Genomic DNA, 13,892 nt, shown 5'->3' with positions numbered 1-13,892 from the left:
CCTTCTTTCTTCTCCTCAATCCCCTTACTTTACTGATCTTTCCTCGACTTTGATGGAATTCCCTCTCTTCTTTATTTTTTCCTTTCTCTTTCTCTTTCTTCCTACCTTCTGTTTTGGATTAGCTTCCACATATCAGAGAAAACATTTGACCTTTGGTTGTTGGGGACTGGCTTATTTCACTTAGCACAATAGTCTCCAGTTCCATCCATTTACTGGCAAATGCCATATTCCATTCTTCTTCATGGCTGAGTCATATTCCATTATGTTTATATACATTTTTTAAAAATCTGTTCATCTGCTGAAGGGCACCTAGGTTGGTTCCATAGCTTAGCTATTGTGAACTGTGCTGCTATAAACATTGATGTGGCTGCTTCATTCTAGTATGCTGATTTTAAACCCTCTGCATATATTTGAGGAGTGGGATAGCGGGGTCATATGGTAGCTAAATTCCTAATTTTTTAGGAATCTCCACTCTGCTTTCCAGAGTGGTTGCACCAATTTTCAGTCCCACCAGCAATGTAAGAGTGTGCCTTTTCCCCTCAAATCCTTGCCAACAGCCTTGATCATTGCCATTCTGATGGGAGTGAATGAAATCTCAGTGCAGTTTTGATTTGCATTTCCCTAATTGCTAGAGATGCTGAACAGTTTTTCATGGATCTTAGTCACACGCCACCACTGCTATAAGCAGTTTCTTATCTCACCTTCCCAGGCTGCGTTCACTCTCCAGGAGGAGGAGCCTGGGAGAGGGACCGCAGGGACCACAGCCCGACGAGACTACTTCAAATCCCAGCTCTGCTGCTTCCTAGCTTTGGGCAAGTCGTGCTCAGTCTCTGGCTGTCACTTCCATTATCTGTGACACAAGCATCATAATAGGGCCCACGGGAGGAAATAGAAATGATATGAAACAGGCTCTGAAGGAGGGGGTTATCACAGGAAGTAAGTGCCAGGAGGGCGAGTCACCTGCCGAAGGTTCAAATGAAGGCAAAGTTCCTCCAGAGGCGAGGCAGCAACCCTGCCACACTGCAAAGCCAGTTGCTTTTACAACCCTCGATCTGTACCTCCCAATGCACCTCCTTTGAGTTTGCCTGTCTTCCTTCCCCTCCTAGACCATAACCTCCACGGAGCCAGGCTCAAGTTTTATTCTTACTGATGTTGAAAATGATGTTTAAATAAGAAGCTCCTCAATAAGTGTTGACAGGATTTTTCAAATGAGCCTATCTTAGGTCGACTCTGCTCCATGAGCGTTTGGCACAGGGGAGGGGGAAGCTTTGGTGGCGGTGATGGGTGGGCGCTGGGGAGGCCAGCATTGTGGGGTCTCTCACAAGAAATCCTGAGGCATAACATGAGATAAGCTACTCCCAAATTCCTTATCCACAGGAAATAAGCACTTGTTATCTTAAGCTAAGCTTTGGGGTGACCTGTTAGGCAGCGGTCAATAATACCAATAAACCCGAAAAGCATCTGGCCACAAGCAGAAGCCAAGGTGAAGGAGGAAGCTAGAGATAAGAGTTTGAATGATGATCCTGCATTTCCCCTCTCTGCCACCTTCTAGACCACAGCCAAGATGCCCCCTGGCTCGGTAGGCAAGTGTGTTCTCCACCCCACATAAGTTCCCAAGACTCCCTTGCTCTCAGATAGAGTTTACTTCTTCAGGTACCCTCAGCAAAATGTCTTAAGGATCTTGACTTCCATGAAGAAAATCTACTTTCTTTCTATGTGGCAATCCATGTTTATAAAAGAACATCCAATCTCAACCCTCAGTAGGAAAGATTACCAGAAGGGCAGATGCAGGAGACATCAGCTCATGTGGCCATCGAGCTACCCACAATTTTGGCAGAGTCCAAAGTTAAGTTCTCAACAGTGGCCTAGCTTCTGAACACACAGAGACTCCCCTAAGGACCATGCAGATTCTAACCACAACTGACTGGCAGCACCCATTTCCAGAGACTATTTACCAGTAGGTGCATACAGAGGCAGAGCTGGGGAAGTCCCTGAAGTACCAGTCACAGACTGGTGGAAAGCTTTGAAGAGCTGCCCCCTGGTGGCAGGAGCAAACCATGGTACCATTGATACCACAGACGCGTGGCAAGCAGACTGTGGGAGGCAGAAACTGCTGACCCATTTACGTGCTCTCTCCTTAACCCCCAGCAGACGCCCACAACAGAGCAGCTTCAGACCTCATTTTGTTGATGAGAAAGTGGAGACGCAGAGCAGTGTTAAAGCCACGAGGAGAAGTGACCCCAAGGCCACCAGCCCTGTGTTCTCCTAGACCGTGTCTTCACATTTTATAAGATCCCAGAGGTAAAAATAAGTGGCTCTGCCAAGGCCTGAGTGACCCTCACCCTTCATTCCTGTGGCCGCCTAGTCTGTCTGAGGAATGGACAGCTCTGGGGGCCCAGCCGTTGCCTCCCGTCCTGTCGACCTGAGAAACTCTCACTCCAGAGGCAGAGTTAGCGGAGCTGAAAATCTACCCACCTCGGCGCTGACCAAACGTGAGACTCGCTTGCTCCACTAGGGATTGCTCTTGCTAAGTTAAGTGGGTGAGAGATGCGCATTCTGGAGCCCTGGAGCTCCTGCTCCTGATGCAGAGGAGGGCTGCAAAAGGCTGCTGTGCTCTCCAACCAGTGAGAGCAGGGAGCCAAAGTCCTCCGGGCTGAGCCTTCCTCCCAGGTGCAGCAGGGGAAGAGGTTCCCCAAGTTCTTCCACCCAGCTGGTCGCCCTCCTCCTACACCAGCTCCCATCCAGAGCACACGGCGTGGGATTAGGCCACAGATCCAGTGTAGCCAGTCACCCCCACCCACTCCCACCGCACCCCAGAGCACCGCCACGCCTCCTTCCCTGGGTTCCCATGGAATCCACGTCTGGGGGGACTCTGAAGGAATCTGCCCTAACAGGTGGCTGTTCTGTGTACAAGCAGCAGCAGAAGATCCACCCCGGAATGTAGAGCAGGGTCAACAGTGTGGCAGGAAGAACGAGGCAGCTGCAGGCAAAGAGCTTCAGGGAGCCTGCACAGGGGCCGCGGCATGCCCTGGGCTCAACTCAGGTGCGGTGTGTCTGGAGGGCAGAGCTCAGACCTACCTCGGGGGGCACGTCAAAGGGCTCCACCTCCACCTCGGTGGAGTGGGTTTTGTCTGACAGCGGCTGGGGTTTCCCGTCGTCCGTTCTGTCTGCCTTGTCCTTACTGGAGCCTTTGGAAGATTTGGAGTCTTTGTCCTTGGAAGACAATTTTAGCTCCTTCAGTGCCTTGGAAAATTTAGACTCCTGTGCCCCTCCTGAGAGGATTTCCACAGCAATTTCTACCAAGATTCTGCCTCTGAATGACACCCCTTCCCCAAAGCCTTCATTCAGTTCCTGGTAGTCGTCCATCAGACTGTGGTTCCTGGGGGAGCCGTACAGGTTGATCCAGGCAGGTCCAAAGGTAGGGAGGAAGCCTAGGAGGACCCAAGCTTGAGTTATCTGCTCTACGAAAGCTGTTCACATTCTTATAAAAACACAGAATATACAGAAGAGGTGAAAAAGTATTTGCAGGATATAGTATCACCGAAAGACAATGCATTAATTTTTCTTTTCATCTTTTTTCCATACTTGTTCACATTTGCAACATTTGTGGTACTGTTATAAAGGCCAACGTGACTCCCTTTGTCTCATTCGTTCATCGAATGTTTATTGACTCCTAACTCTCCAGGCACTATGCCAGAGACTAACCAGAGAGCCCAGCGGAAGACACGCAGAGGCAAACACGGAACAAATAAATATTTACATTATAAACACTACAAAGGAGATCTACCCTGTGCTGCGGGAACCAAGGACAGGCTGATGGAGCAGGGACAGCAGTTAGGCAGAGAGAGGGAGGAAGATAGAGAATGCATGTGTGCACACATGCGTGCATGTATGTGTTGCTTGTGTGCATGAATGCATGCATGTGCATGTGTGCTTGTATGTACACACACGGTTGTGTGTGTGTGTGTGTGTGTTCTGGGTTTGGAGAGCAGCATGTGCCCGTTGGAGAGGAGCAGGGAGCTGAAGATGAGACTGTGCGAGGAGCCAGCGGGAGGTGGTGTCTTGGAGGTTTTGATAAGGATTTTGGTCTTTATGCTAAATTCTATGGGGATATGTGAAAGGAATTTGAGCAAAGATGTGGTACAGTCACATCGTTTGAGATCACTCCGCAGCTACGTGGAGGGGATTAGAATGGATGGGGACAAAGTGGTCCACTGACCATTTCATCATCAAAACTGAAGACATCAGCAGCTTGGAACAGGGTAAGGTAGTTGAGATGAAGAGGAACAAATGTTCCTAGATATGTTCTAAACATAGAACTGAAAAGACCTGGTAATTTTAACTTGTTCCTGGCATAAGTGTTTTTCCTTCTTAAAATATAGTGTTGGAGAAAATGCACAGTATCTTTGGGAACATCTCTTTGGCAACATTAATATTCCTTTTTGACTCACAGTGCAGCCTGGGGGTCCTGAAGATTGACTACCTGAGTTTGAATCTCAGTTCTGGCACTTTCAAACTATGTGACTTTAGGCAAGTTTTTTTTTTTTAACTTCTCTGTGCCTCAGTTTCCTCATCTGGAGGAATTGTTAATAGTACCTATCTCACCTGCCAACACTAAAAGAGAAGTGATATTGGCCAAATTATATTGTTATATTGTGTGCATGTACGAATATGTACAACAAATCCCATCAATATGTACAACTATAATGCACCAAGAAAAATGTGGAAAAATTTCAAAAAGAAATGATATCTAAGAAGCACTTCACAAGGACCCTTAAGGAACGTTTAAGAATATTACTATTATTGTGAATAAATAAATGTATCTTAATTTGCCTACCAATTCCCCCCCCCCCCCCAGTGGACTATCAGATGTTTCCATACATGCTCCTGTTAACAGTAGTTTTATGCCTAAATGTTCTCTATCCCACCCCACTTCAATGCACTGGATTCTCGCCCTCCCTTAAGTAGACTTGAAGCAGGAGAATTGTGTGAAAAGGAATAGGAAGATTTTATGCTCCCTGATGTCTACTTGTTAAGTGCTGATATCCATCTTCCTGAACACATCAAAGTGCTTCTTAAAAGCTGTGAATAAAACACATTTTCATCGAGTGGGGAAATGGCGCTTTCTGCATTGAGTGGTAAATGTTCCAAAACGTGAAGAAATAGACAATGGAAGTCCGTGGAGGCCATTCTATGCGTCGCCGTGGGAGGGGTATAAAAATGTGTCATTCCTGTTCTCTGATCTTAGCAAGGCTTTCAGCCTAATAGAGGGAAAGGTAAAATAACTATACTACCTTCACATGTGATCTACTTATGGTACGTTATACAGGCATGTATGTGTGTGTTTGTGTTTGGGCACACATGCGTATGATATGTACATGTGTATGTATCCATAGATCCATGATTGTCAATTAGCATGAACTAGGGGTACAGGGAATGGTTGCCTAGAGATTTAAAGGGGAAGGGTTTGTTGAGCTATTTGGAGAATTATCACCCACTAACGGGTTTTTTAAATAAAAAGTCACACACAGAAGTCGAGTGTGGTGGCTCATGCTTATAATTCCAGTGGCTCCAGAGGCTGGGCAGGAGGATCTTGAGTTCAAAGCCGGCTTCAGCAAAAGCAAAGCACTAAGCAACACAAAATAGGGCTGAGGATGTGGCTCAGTGGTTGAGTGCCCCTGAGTTCAATCCCTGGTACCCCTATCCCCCAAAAATCCATACGCTGAGTAGAAACTCTTTTCCTGACCCGTTCCTAGTGACTCAGGGGTTAGCTGGGACTCTTTCTTCCATTTCTGGCTCACTGAGTCAGCCACAGCTCCCTACTAACCTGATACTTTCATGCTCCCATTAGTGGTTGGGATATTTTGGGGGGTGGCATCTGAACATGTAAAAACCATTTTGCTTGTGAGACATTCCAAATTTAAAAAAAAATCTAGAAAGCTGGATTTGGTGGATAAACCTAAGTGTACCAACCTCAGATCAAATCAACTGGATGAGATCAAGGACTCAGAGCAGGGCTCATGGAAGACCTAGTTCCAGGACCAAACCTGACCCCAGAGCCCAGCTCAGACCACCACCCTGAACCAAGCCAAGCCGCAGCCCAACAGAGGCATGGCCGTGCCTAACGCCTGCCGCTCTGACCCACCTGGTGTAGGGCCAGGGCCCTAACACCGTCTTTTTGGGACCTGTTTCCAAGTCTGATGTGGGGGGCTTCACCTCTGTCTCCGTCCTGCTCACTGGAGATCTTCTTCAGGTCAATGAAGTGGGTGGCCAGCGCCACGTCATTCATGCTGCCTTCGTCCCACACCTGAATCTTCACCCTCCGACACAAGGGGGGGAACATTTCCTTGAAGACCACCTGTTCGTGCCACACAGGGTTGGCACAGTTCTTTTGCACTGTGGTTCGCCCCTAAAAACACAGACAGAAGGCGGTGAGCTGTGGAAGGAAGTGACTGGGGAAAACTCCTCACACCAGCTGGAGGTAGGAAGCAAGCCACCAAAGTGACGCAGCTGGTCCCCCGGCACCGGGGAAATCAGCTGCACCCAACCAAGCACTCTGAGGGCCTATTCAGTGCTGGCTGCTGTGCCAGGACCCGGGACAAAGGCAAGTTAGGGTCCTTGGGAAGTGCTAACGGGCTCATCAGAGCTGGGCTGAAGCACCCGTGCTGTGAATGGAGCTGTTCCGTGCATCTCCAGGAACGCAGTGGACAGAGCTGACCCTGAGCTTGTGTTTCATAAGCCAATAACAGGGGCAAATCACTACTCAGTCTGGACCTCAGATCTTCTGTCATAAAGTGTTGGCGACTTCCTATATGACCTCCAGGAAGAACCTGAGGCAAAAATACCGCAGTGCTCAACCCTGCCAGAGGAGGGGCCGGGTGAGTTTCTACTTTGGTGGCAGTGACATGTGTTAGCTGAAGGGTCAAAGCCCATCCAGCCAGGATCAAGTACCCAGGCCCTGGTGCTCCCTGTGGCCTTGAGCAGGGAACAGAGGTATCCAGGCTTATGTAGGACAAGGACTCCCAGGTCCCTTGTGAAACAGATTAGAAAGTGGTGGTGATTCCACAGGGCTTGGGGACTGGTTCACAGACATAGCCAGTGGTGAGGAAGGATGTCTGTTTTCCTGGGTCCTAACCTATAACCCACCCAGAGCTGCTGCTTCTATTCCAATGAGGAGTAAGTGGGTAACGCCCCCCACCCCACCCACCACCAGACCCAGTGCCTTCTGTGGCAGGTCTCATCTTTCAAGGCACTTCCCAGTTTTTACTTTAACTTCATTTCATTTGATTAAAATGCGCTGGATACAGAGCAGGGCACTGGCCCAGGCCAGCCAGAACTGGTGACAATGGTTCCTCACCATCTGCCCAGCAAAGGTGACTTCCACAAAGGGATCCACGAGGTCCTTACTGTCACCCACAAATGCTTTGGTGACGTTCGCCATGATGCTGGAGTTCATTTTGGGCAACCCTTCTGCTCTGTAGAGTCTTACATAGAATCTGGCCCAGGGTCTCTCTGATGGAAATCCTTGGGGGATCAAAAGGTTCCTTAGAAAGAAAATAAATAAAGTAAACAAACAAACAAACAAACAAGAATTCCTCTCATTTGAAAGGATAGAAAAGACAGAAGCAAAGTGGAAGAGGAAAGAAGGCTTCTGGTATTCAAGAAGACTAGGATTTGTCACTAAAGTGGGTTTTCTTTCTAGTGTAAATCACAGTGGAGAGTCAGGATAGGGCAATGCAAACTCCTCTAGCTTCTGGAATTATAGAGCAGACAGCCTCCCACTCTGCACCTTGAAAGAGGTGCATTTAAGTCTCCCCAAGTCACAAACCAGGGGTCAAAATGATCATTCCTTCCAAGAAAACTCAGCTACATTTGGATAAATCAGGTAAGCTAGGCAATGGCATATCCATAATGGATATCAGCGGAAAAAACACCATTCTTGTCCTGGCAGCTGACTCCCCAGGGAGACCCATGCCTTCGCTAGGACACATCCTGGTGCCTCTGACAGAGCAGAGTCCCAGGTGGACCAGACATGCACTTGGCAGTTCTCATGCGCCAATACGGAAAGGGGTGGAGGAAGGAAAGAGATACAAAGTTGGGCCACAGCATTGCTCTTCAATGGCCCTGGTGGACCTGTCTCACTTTTCTATTTGCTCCTCGGCATCGGAGGTTTTGGAGTTGGTCTTTAAGACGTCGCCTTTCCCGATCACACTGATGTCGCACTTCAGGTAGCCCTTGGTACCAGTCCTGATGTCGCTGGGGTTTGTGAGCAGTGCCCACTTGTCGCAGAACTGATGACCTGTAAAGGCCCCTTGACAGCTCAGCTCCCCGGACAGGCCCAGTGGCCCCACCCTGCCCCTCCCACGCCACAGGCCCCCCTCTGGGGCCCCTCCCTCTGTGGCTCCAGCAGTGGCCTGGCTCTGTTATTCCCAAGCTTCATGCCTCTCTCCCTTCCTTTCCCTCCTCCCTTTTTGCTTCCCCCAGGCTTCTCTGCCTTTCTTTCCAGCCACCATAGGTATTTGGGAACCTCTCAACCTAGGAATGACCTCGGTAGGAATCCAGGCTTGACACGCCAGGGGGACATTAATGGAGAGTAGGCTCACAGTCCTTTGTCTGGCCTATACTGTGAGTCAAAACATCAAAATCATTTACAAAATCTAAATGTCCGGCTTATCTTAAAACAAAAACTGGCAATACTAGGTTCTTATTTCCACATGATAGCCAATGCCAGGGGAGTCTAGTAGCTGCTGCCCTTCCACCACAGCTGGGGAGCCCCCGGTTCCCTGCAGACTCTATCACTCCCTAAGCTGTGGTGCCCACTCACTGCTCTCCATCATGGCCACTCTGCAGCCCCTGAGATCCTGTGACTTGGAATCACTTGAGCAGAGAAGGGGGCCTTTCAGGAGAAGTTCTATGTCAGTTGCTGGCTCTTATTTATTAGCTCTTGACCTTGAACAAATTTCCTAGCTTCTCTGCATTTCATTTTCCTATAAATCAGGTATAATAATAATCACTCTGGGGCAGTCTGATGTGAAATGCCAGAATCATTATGTGCTAGGCTCTCTAACTTCCTACCCCCAAAACCTAGGAGGCATGATTTATTCTCATTTCTACAGATAAGGAAGCTGAGAAACAGAGAAGTTAAATCCTTCATTCAAAGTTGCACATCTAGGAAAGAGCAGACTGGGTTTGAATTCAGACAGTCTGACTCTGGGTTCAGATTCTTAGCTTCCACCCTCCGTTGCCCACCCTTCCTGCTTACGTCTCGTCGCACTAAATGAGACAGAATTTGTGTTGAAAAAAGAAACTATTCAGAGGTGGCATGCATGATAATTTCATCATTTGATTGTCAAACTTTTGAGGGCAAGATCCATGTCTCGATTAACTTGGCATAATAGGTGCTGATTTTTATTGCATGAATGATCAAATGGACAAGTGAATGAATACGATCACCTTGGGTGCCATAAACCAGAGTCTGAGAGAGATGGAAGGTGATGCTTTCTTACCAGGTTGGTTGTACACAGTCCCCAGATCTACCTTGAAAGAGCCAATCAGTATGCTTCCTATCAGCTTGTGGTGAAAGACCTGAGGAGAGAGGGAGGCGTGAGTTCAGCGCATTTATCTTTGGGGATAAGTCTTGAAATGGGCTCTTTATACATCAAAGAGGCTTCTAGGTCTTGACCCTTCCTTCTCTGGCTTTGACCTTCATCTGGAGCACAATGGCATTTGGTCATCAAACCACAGGGTCACAAAGGGCCTTCAGAAGTATCTCACCTTCTACCTCCAGCAGCTGATTCTCTATTGATGGACACCTGACACTCATACTGCCTGGGAATTTTCATTAACAAGATGAACCCAGTGCAGCCTGCCTGTCAATGCCCACCTCCACCTGCTGAAACTCTACCCATCCTTCAATGCCCAGAGCAATGGTCACCTCTGCCAAGCAGCCCTCCCTCAGCCTCACCCTGGCTGAAACTGTTCCCCCTCAACTCCCAAAGTGCTTTGCTCACACCATCTTAGGGAACTCATCAAGCATCGCCTTAAGCCACCTTGGTGAGGTGCTGTAGAAGGAAGGTGATCATCCTCAACCTGATCAGAAGCCAGCAGAGTTCTTGGTTTGGTTACACAGCACACTTGAATGCTAACAGTCTTGTAATGAAGAAGCCATCAGGAAGGTGACAGAGAGGGAACCACCCAAGAATCCCATTCATGATGCAGAAAGTTGCTGAAGAATCAGGATTAGTTTAATCTTTAAGCCGAAAAAGAAAAAAAAAAAAAAAAAAAAAAAAAAAGCCAGGGCAGTGAGGGACTGAGCAGAGAGAGGACAAAAGAACTCAAGTGACTCGAATCTGGGAAAGGCAGCCATTCGAAAAGGGGGCCAGGGCCCCTGGAGGGTTCTCGGGTAACAGGATGAGAGATTTCAGCTCACTAGAGGGAAAATTTTCATAAAAGTGAGAACTTCTCAGCAATGTAGTGGAATTTCTTAGAGATAGTGATCTCCCCAACCCTGGAAATAACCATTGTGTCCCAAGAACCCTGTGGCAGGTAGGAGGTGGGGAGGGATTCCAGCAGCAGTCTCGATGGCTTCTGAGCGTCCTCCTAACAATAAATGGACCAATGAGCTCCTTGAATCAAGGTCAGTTTCCTAGTCTTCTACCTTCCACACGGTCTTGTTCATGATAGATGTTCAATGAACATTCAGTGAACAAATAATTGGATGATGGATGAAGGGGAGACATTTGTGGCTTCTAAATAGCCCCTTTTGGCAGCGGCAGTAAGAAACAGTAAATTCAACTGACCTCAAGAAATGACAGCCTTTCCCATTTCTCTTTCCACTGTCTCTCACTTGCCCAAATTTTCCAGCCATGTCAGAGAACTGAGGGGAAGTAAGGACAGCCTGGCTTGTGTAGAGGAGCTATTTAAGGCCACACACAGGAAGCTCACTCTATAACACACCATGCTTGCAGGTGCTGCCATGGCTTCCCACAGGCCTGAGGGAGACCAGACACCTGTCTCCGGTTCTTCTTGCAGGGTGAGGGGCAGCAGGCTAGAAGAGCCCCAAACGAATCTTCCAATAACACAGGAAACTTCAAGGCATCCCTCAAGGGGTTGCACGCTAGGTGATCCTGGTGTGGCAGAGCATGCGGTGCCAGGACCCTGGAGATGTCTCACACATAGAGCGCAGGGCCCGGTGTGTCTCAGGCCGTTGTTAATGGAAGCTGGTCTTGGATGTGTAACAGCCTGGCTGTTCCGATAGCACCTGCTCACAGTACTCCCCTGACTCTTCTCCCACATCGAATTTATTCTGAGCACATTGACTTTCAGTTCATGAACTTGCAGAAAAATCATATTAAATGTTTCCCTCTCAAGGGGAGTTTTTGAAAATCTACCCCCCCCCTTTCTGAGTCATTTAGGGATGCCAAAAGCATCCTTATCTTCCAAGTTAGAGGAACAGAGAAAGGCGATAAGAACTTTGACCCTCTGCCTAAAAATCCATGTGTCTCACAAATGGTCACTACCCTATGATCTGACGTCAAAGCCCAGTGATGACCTGCTCATCTGAGACTGGAGAGTCCCTTAGGAGTGACTGCAAAGCCACTCCACAAACAGAAGTGATCGAGCAAAGTCCTGGGCAGCGTCCCAGGTCCCAAAATATCTTCGGCACCACTTGTCATCGTGCCCAAAATTCAAACACTAAGAATGTTGGCTCTCGATGACTTCATTCCTCAAGAGTCACATTCTTTAAATGCCCCCAGGAAGGACAATCCCACAACTCCACCAGGACCTAGGCCTTAACACAGGACTTCATTGACATTCAGCTGTGGTTGAAGGAAATATGTCATGAATTGTTTATTAAGTTGAGTGGGTGATGGATAAAGGGTGGATGAAGGCAGGCAAGGCAGAGGGGACAGGGAAGGAAAGTTCCAAGTCAGATTTTGTCGTCCCCACAGTTCGATCAAACTTGAAATGACTGTTGAAGACATCAGGCCCTATTCTCCACACTTCCACTGACATATAAAGTAGATGTTCTGTTCTTCCAGAATCATGCCTCTATCTCTCCACCGTCAGACACACACAACCTCACACCCCTCTCCATGAGAGAAAGTGGCCATTTCTTAGACTGGTGAGAACCATGTTGCCTGCCACCCACAGTCTCTGTCCCTTTGCTGGATGGTATGAAGTTGGTCATGATCCCACTCAGCCTCCCTTCTCTCAGTTGGGCCAATATGGCTTCAACATCGGCACTTTCCCTTCCCATTCCTCAAAAAATGACAGCCTTTCCCATTTCTTCCACATGGAGAGCAGAGCTAGACAAGGCCCCTGCCTGGACCTGGAAGCCCCATTTCCACTCTTCAGACATGGTCTGTGGGAGCAGTGGTTCTGCTGGTGGGGCTGGGGGGAAGGTCTCCTATGGGCAGGGCTTGGAGGAGACTTCTGAGAATCTCCATGGCTACCACAAGCTCTAAATCACATTCTCTGACCCACATCACCATTGCTGAGACTGACATATGGGATCTCTTCCTGATTCTTGTTCCTACTTCTCCATTTATCACCAACTAGAAGGGGAAATTGCTGTGACTAATGACCATTAGTGTGGATATAACCCAAGAGAGAACACCAACATATGCTTGATAAAAAAGAAAAAAACTAAAAATGGCACTCCAGTAAGATGTCATTTGAAGCTTATGTTTATTCCCACATTTGATTAGTAATAGATTTTCTGTAGCTTACAACTTGCTTCCAAGAATCATGGCTTCTTTTAAGAATCTCCCAAATTTCTCTGTACTGGTGATTTCAGGTTCTAGTCTGTTGGTTTCCAATTCACCAACCTATACTCACCCTCCTGGATCTATTCACCCCTGTGCATCCTTGGCTATCAGAGTTCCCAGTGCCTGGAATCTCCCCCACCTCCTGCCACCACCATCATCACCAAGGGTATACTTACTGAGATTTTGATGATCTTGTCAAAAAGATGCACTTGTGGCCCAATGAAGTCAAAGACAAAGTACTGCAAAACATGAAGTGCATTCTGGCATTGACTCCAGTCTTACACCTAAGAACCCTGTTTCTGGAGTGGTTTCAGATCTGCTTCACTCTCACTGCTGCCTGGTCCCTGGTGGCAGGAGTATATTCCCAGCTGATTGTCTAGCCCCTACTGAAGGCCATTTAAGCTATTGAAAAATTTTAATCCAAAAAGAAAAGAATGCCACCAACCACATGTTTGCCTGGGATATGTGCATGTGTTCCTCTGAAATAGACATGAGAAGTAGAAGAGTTGGGTCATGTATTATGTTCATATAAACTTTAATAGATAATATTAAAATTTTCTCCTGAAGGACTTAAGTCATTCTATACTCCCACAAGGAGCTATGAAAACAGCCATTTCCCCATGACTTTGCCAGTCCTTGATACCATCAGGTTTTATTTTTTCTTCTTGCTTATAATAAAAATTTAAATGGTAACTGAGTGGTTTTTAAATTTGGAATAACTTTGATTAAATCTTTTTTTTTTTTTTTTTTCAGGATTTTCCTATGAAACTACCAATATTGACCAGGAAGAGAGAATTTTTAAAATAATGAACATGGGAGATTTTTGATATTAAGAAAGCAATTAAATTTCAGAGTTAAGAAATATCTGGACTGGTTCCATATTTTACATATGACCAAAGAGTAAAGAACTTAAAAGATGTGGCTTAGATTCATATCACTCGTTCTTTCTAGGCCAAATCTTACTTCTTCTGAGGTAACCACACAAGAGACAAGACAAGAACCAGCCAACTGAAGTCAAGTTCCTCCCAAACAGAAGGTTTATGTTCCAGGAGGTAGAAACCTGGGTGGTGTCAGTGTGTGCTTGGTTGTGTCTGGGTACTAATGGGGGACAGCGAGGCAGGA

General features: G+C 47.3%; 1 protein-coding gene and 1 long non-coding RNA gene across 2 annotated transcripts in view; one reads left to right on the top strand and one right to left on the bottom strand.

Moving 5' to 3' along the window:
* The window catches only part of LOC306657920, a 34,429-nt gene extending 20,752 nt beyond the window's left edge, over positions 1-13,677 (top strand). Inside the window, exon 3 of the long non-coding RNA XR_013762919.1 lies at positions 13,524-13,677. This is a non-coding gene — a long non-coding RNA (uncharacterized lncRNA). The remainder of the gene's footprint in view (positions 1-13,523) is intronic.
* The window catches only part of FER1L6 (fer-1 like family member 6), a 149,093-nt gene that overhangs the window by 90,503 nt on the left and 44,698 nt on the right, over positions 1-13,892 (bottom strand). Inside the window, exons 6-11 of the mRNA XM_079134392.1 lie at positions 12,947-13,009; positions 9,507-9,585; positions 8,143-8,299; positions 7,358-7,544; positions 6,217-6,409; positions 3,079-3,431 (exon numbers count right to left, since the gene is read on the bottom strand). Of these exons, the coding sequence (XP_078990518.1) occupies positions 3,079-3,431; positions 6,217-6,409; positions 7,358-7,544; positions 8,143-8,299; positions 9,507-9,585; positions 12,947-13,009 (1,032 nt within the window). The remainder of the gene's footprint in view (positions 1-3,078; positions 3,432-6,216; positions 6,410-7,357; positions 7,545-8,142; positions 8,300-9,506; positions 9,586-12,946; positions 13,010-13,892) is intronic.

This window comes from Sciurus vulgaris, assembly GCF_902686455.1.
Source record: "Sciurus vulgaris genome assembly, chromosome: 1".
NCBI classification, from domain to species: Eukaryota; Metazoa; Chordata; class Mammalia; order Rodentia; family Sciuridae; genus Sciurus; species Sciurus vulgaris.
The sequence above is the reverse complement of the archived record's forward strand: the minus strand, read 5'-3'. Positions and strand labels throughout refer to the sequence as shown.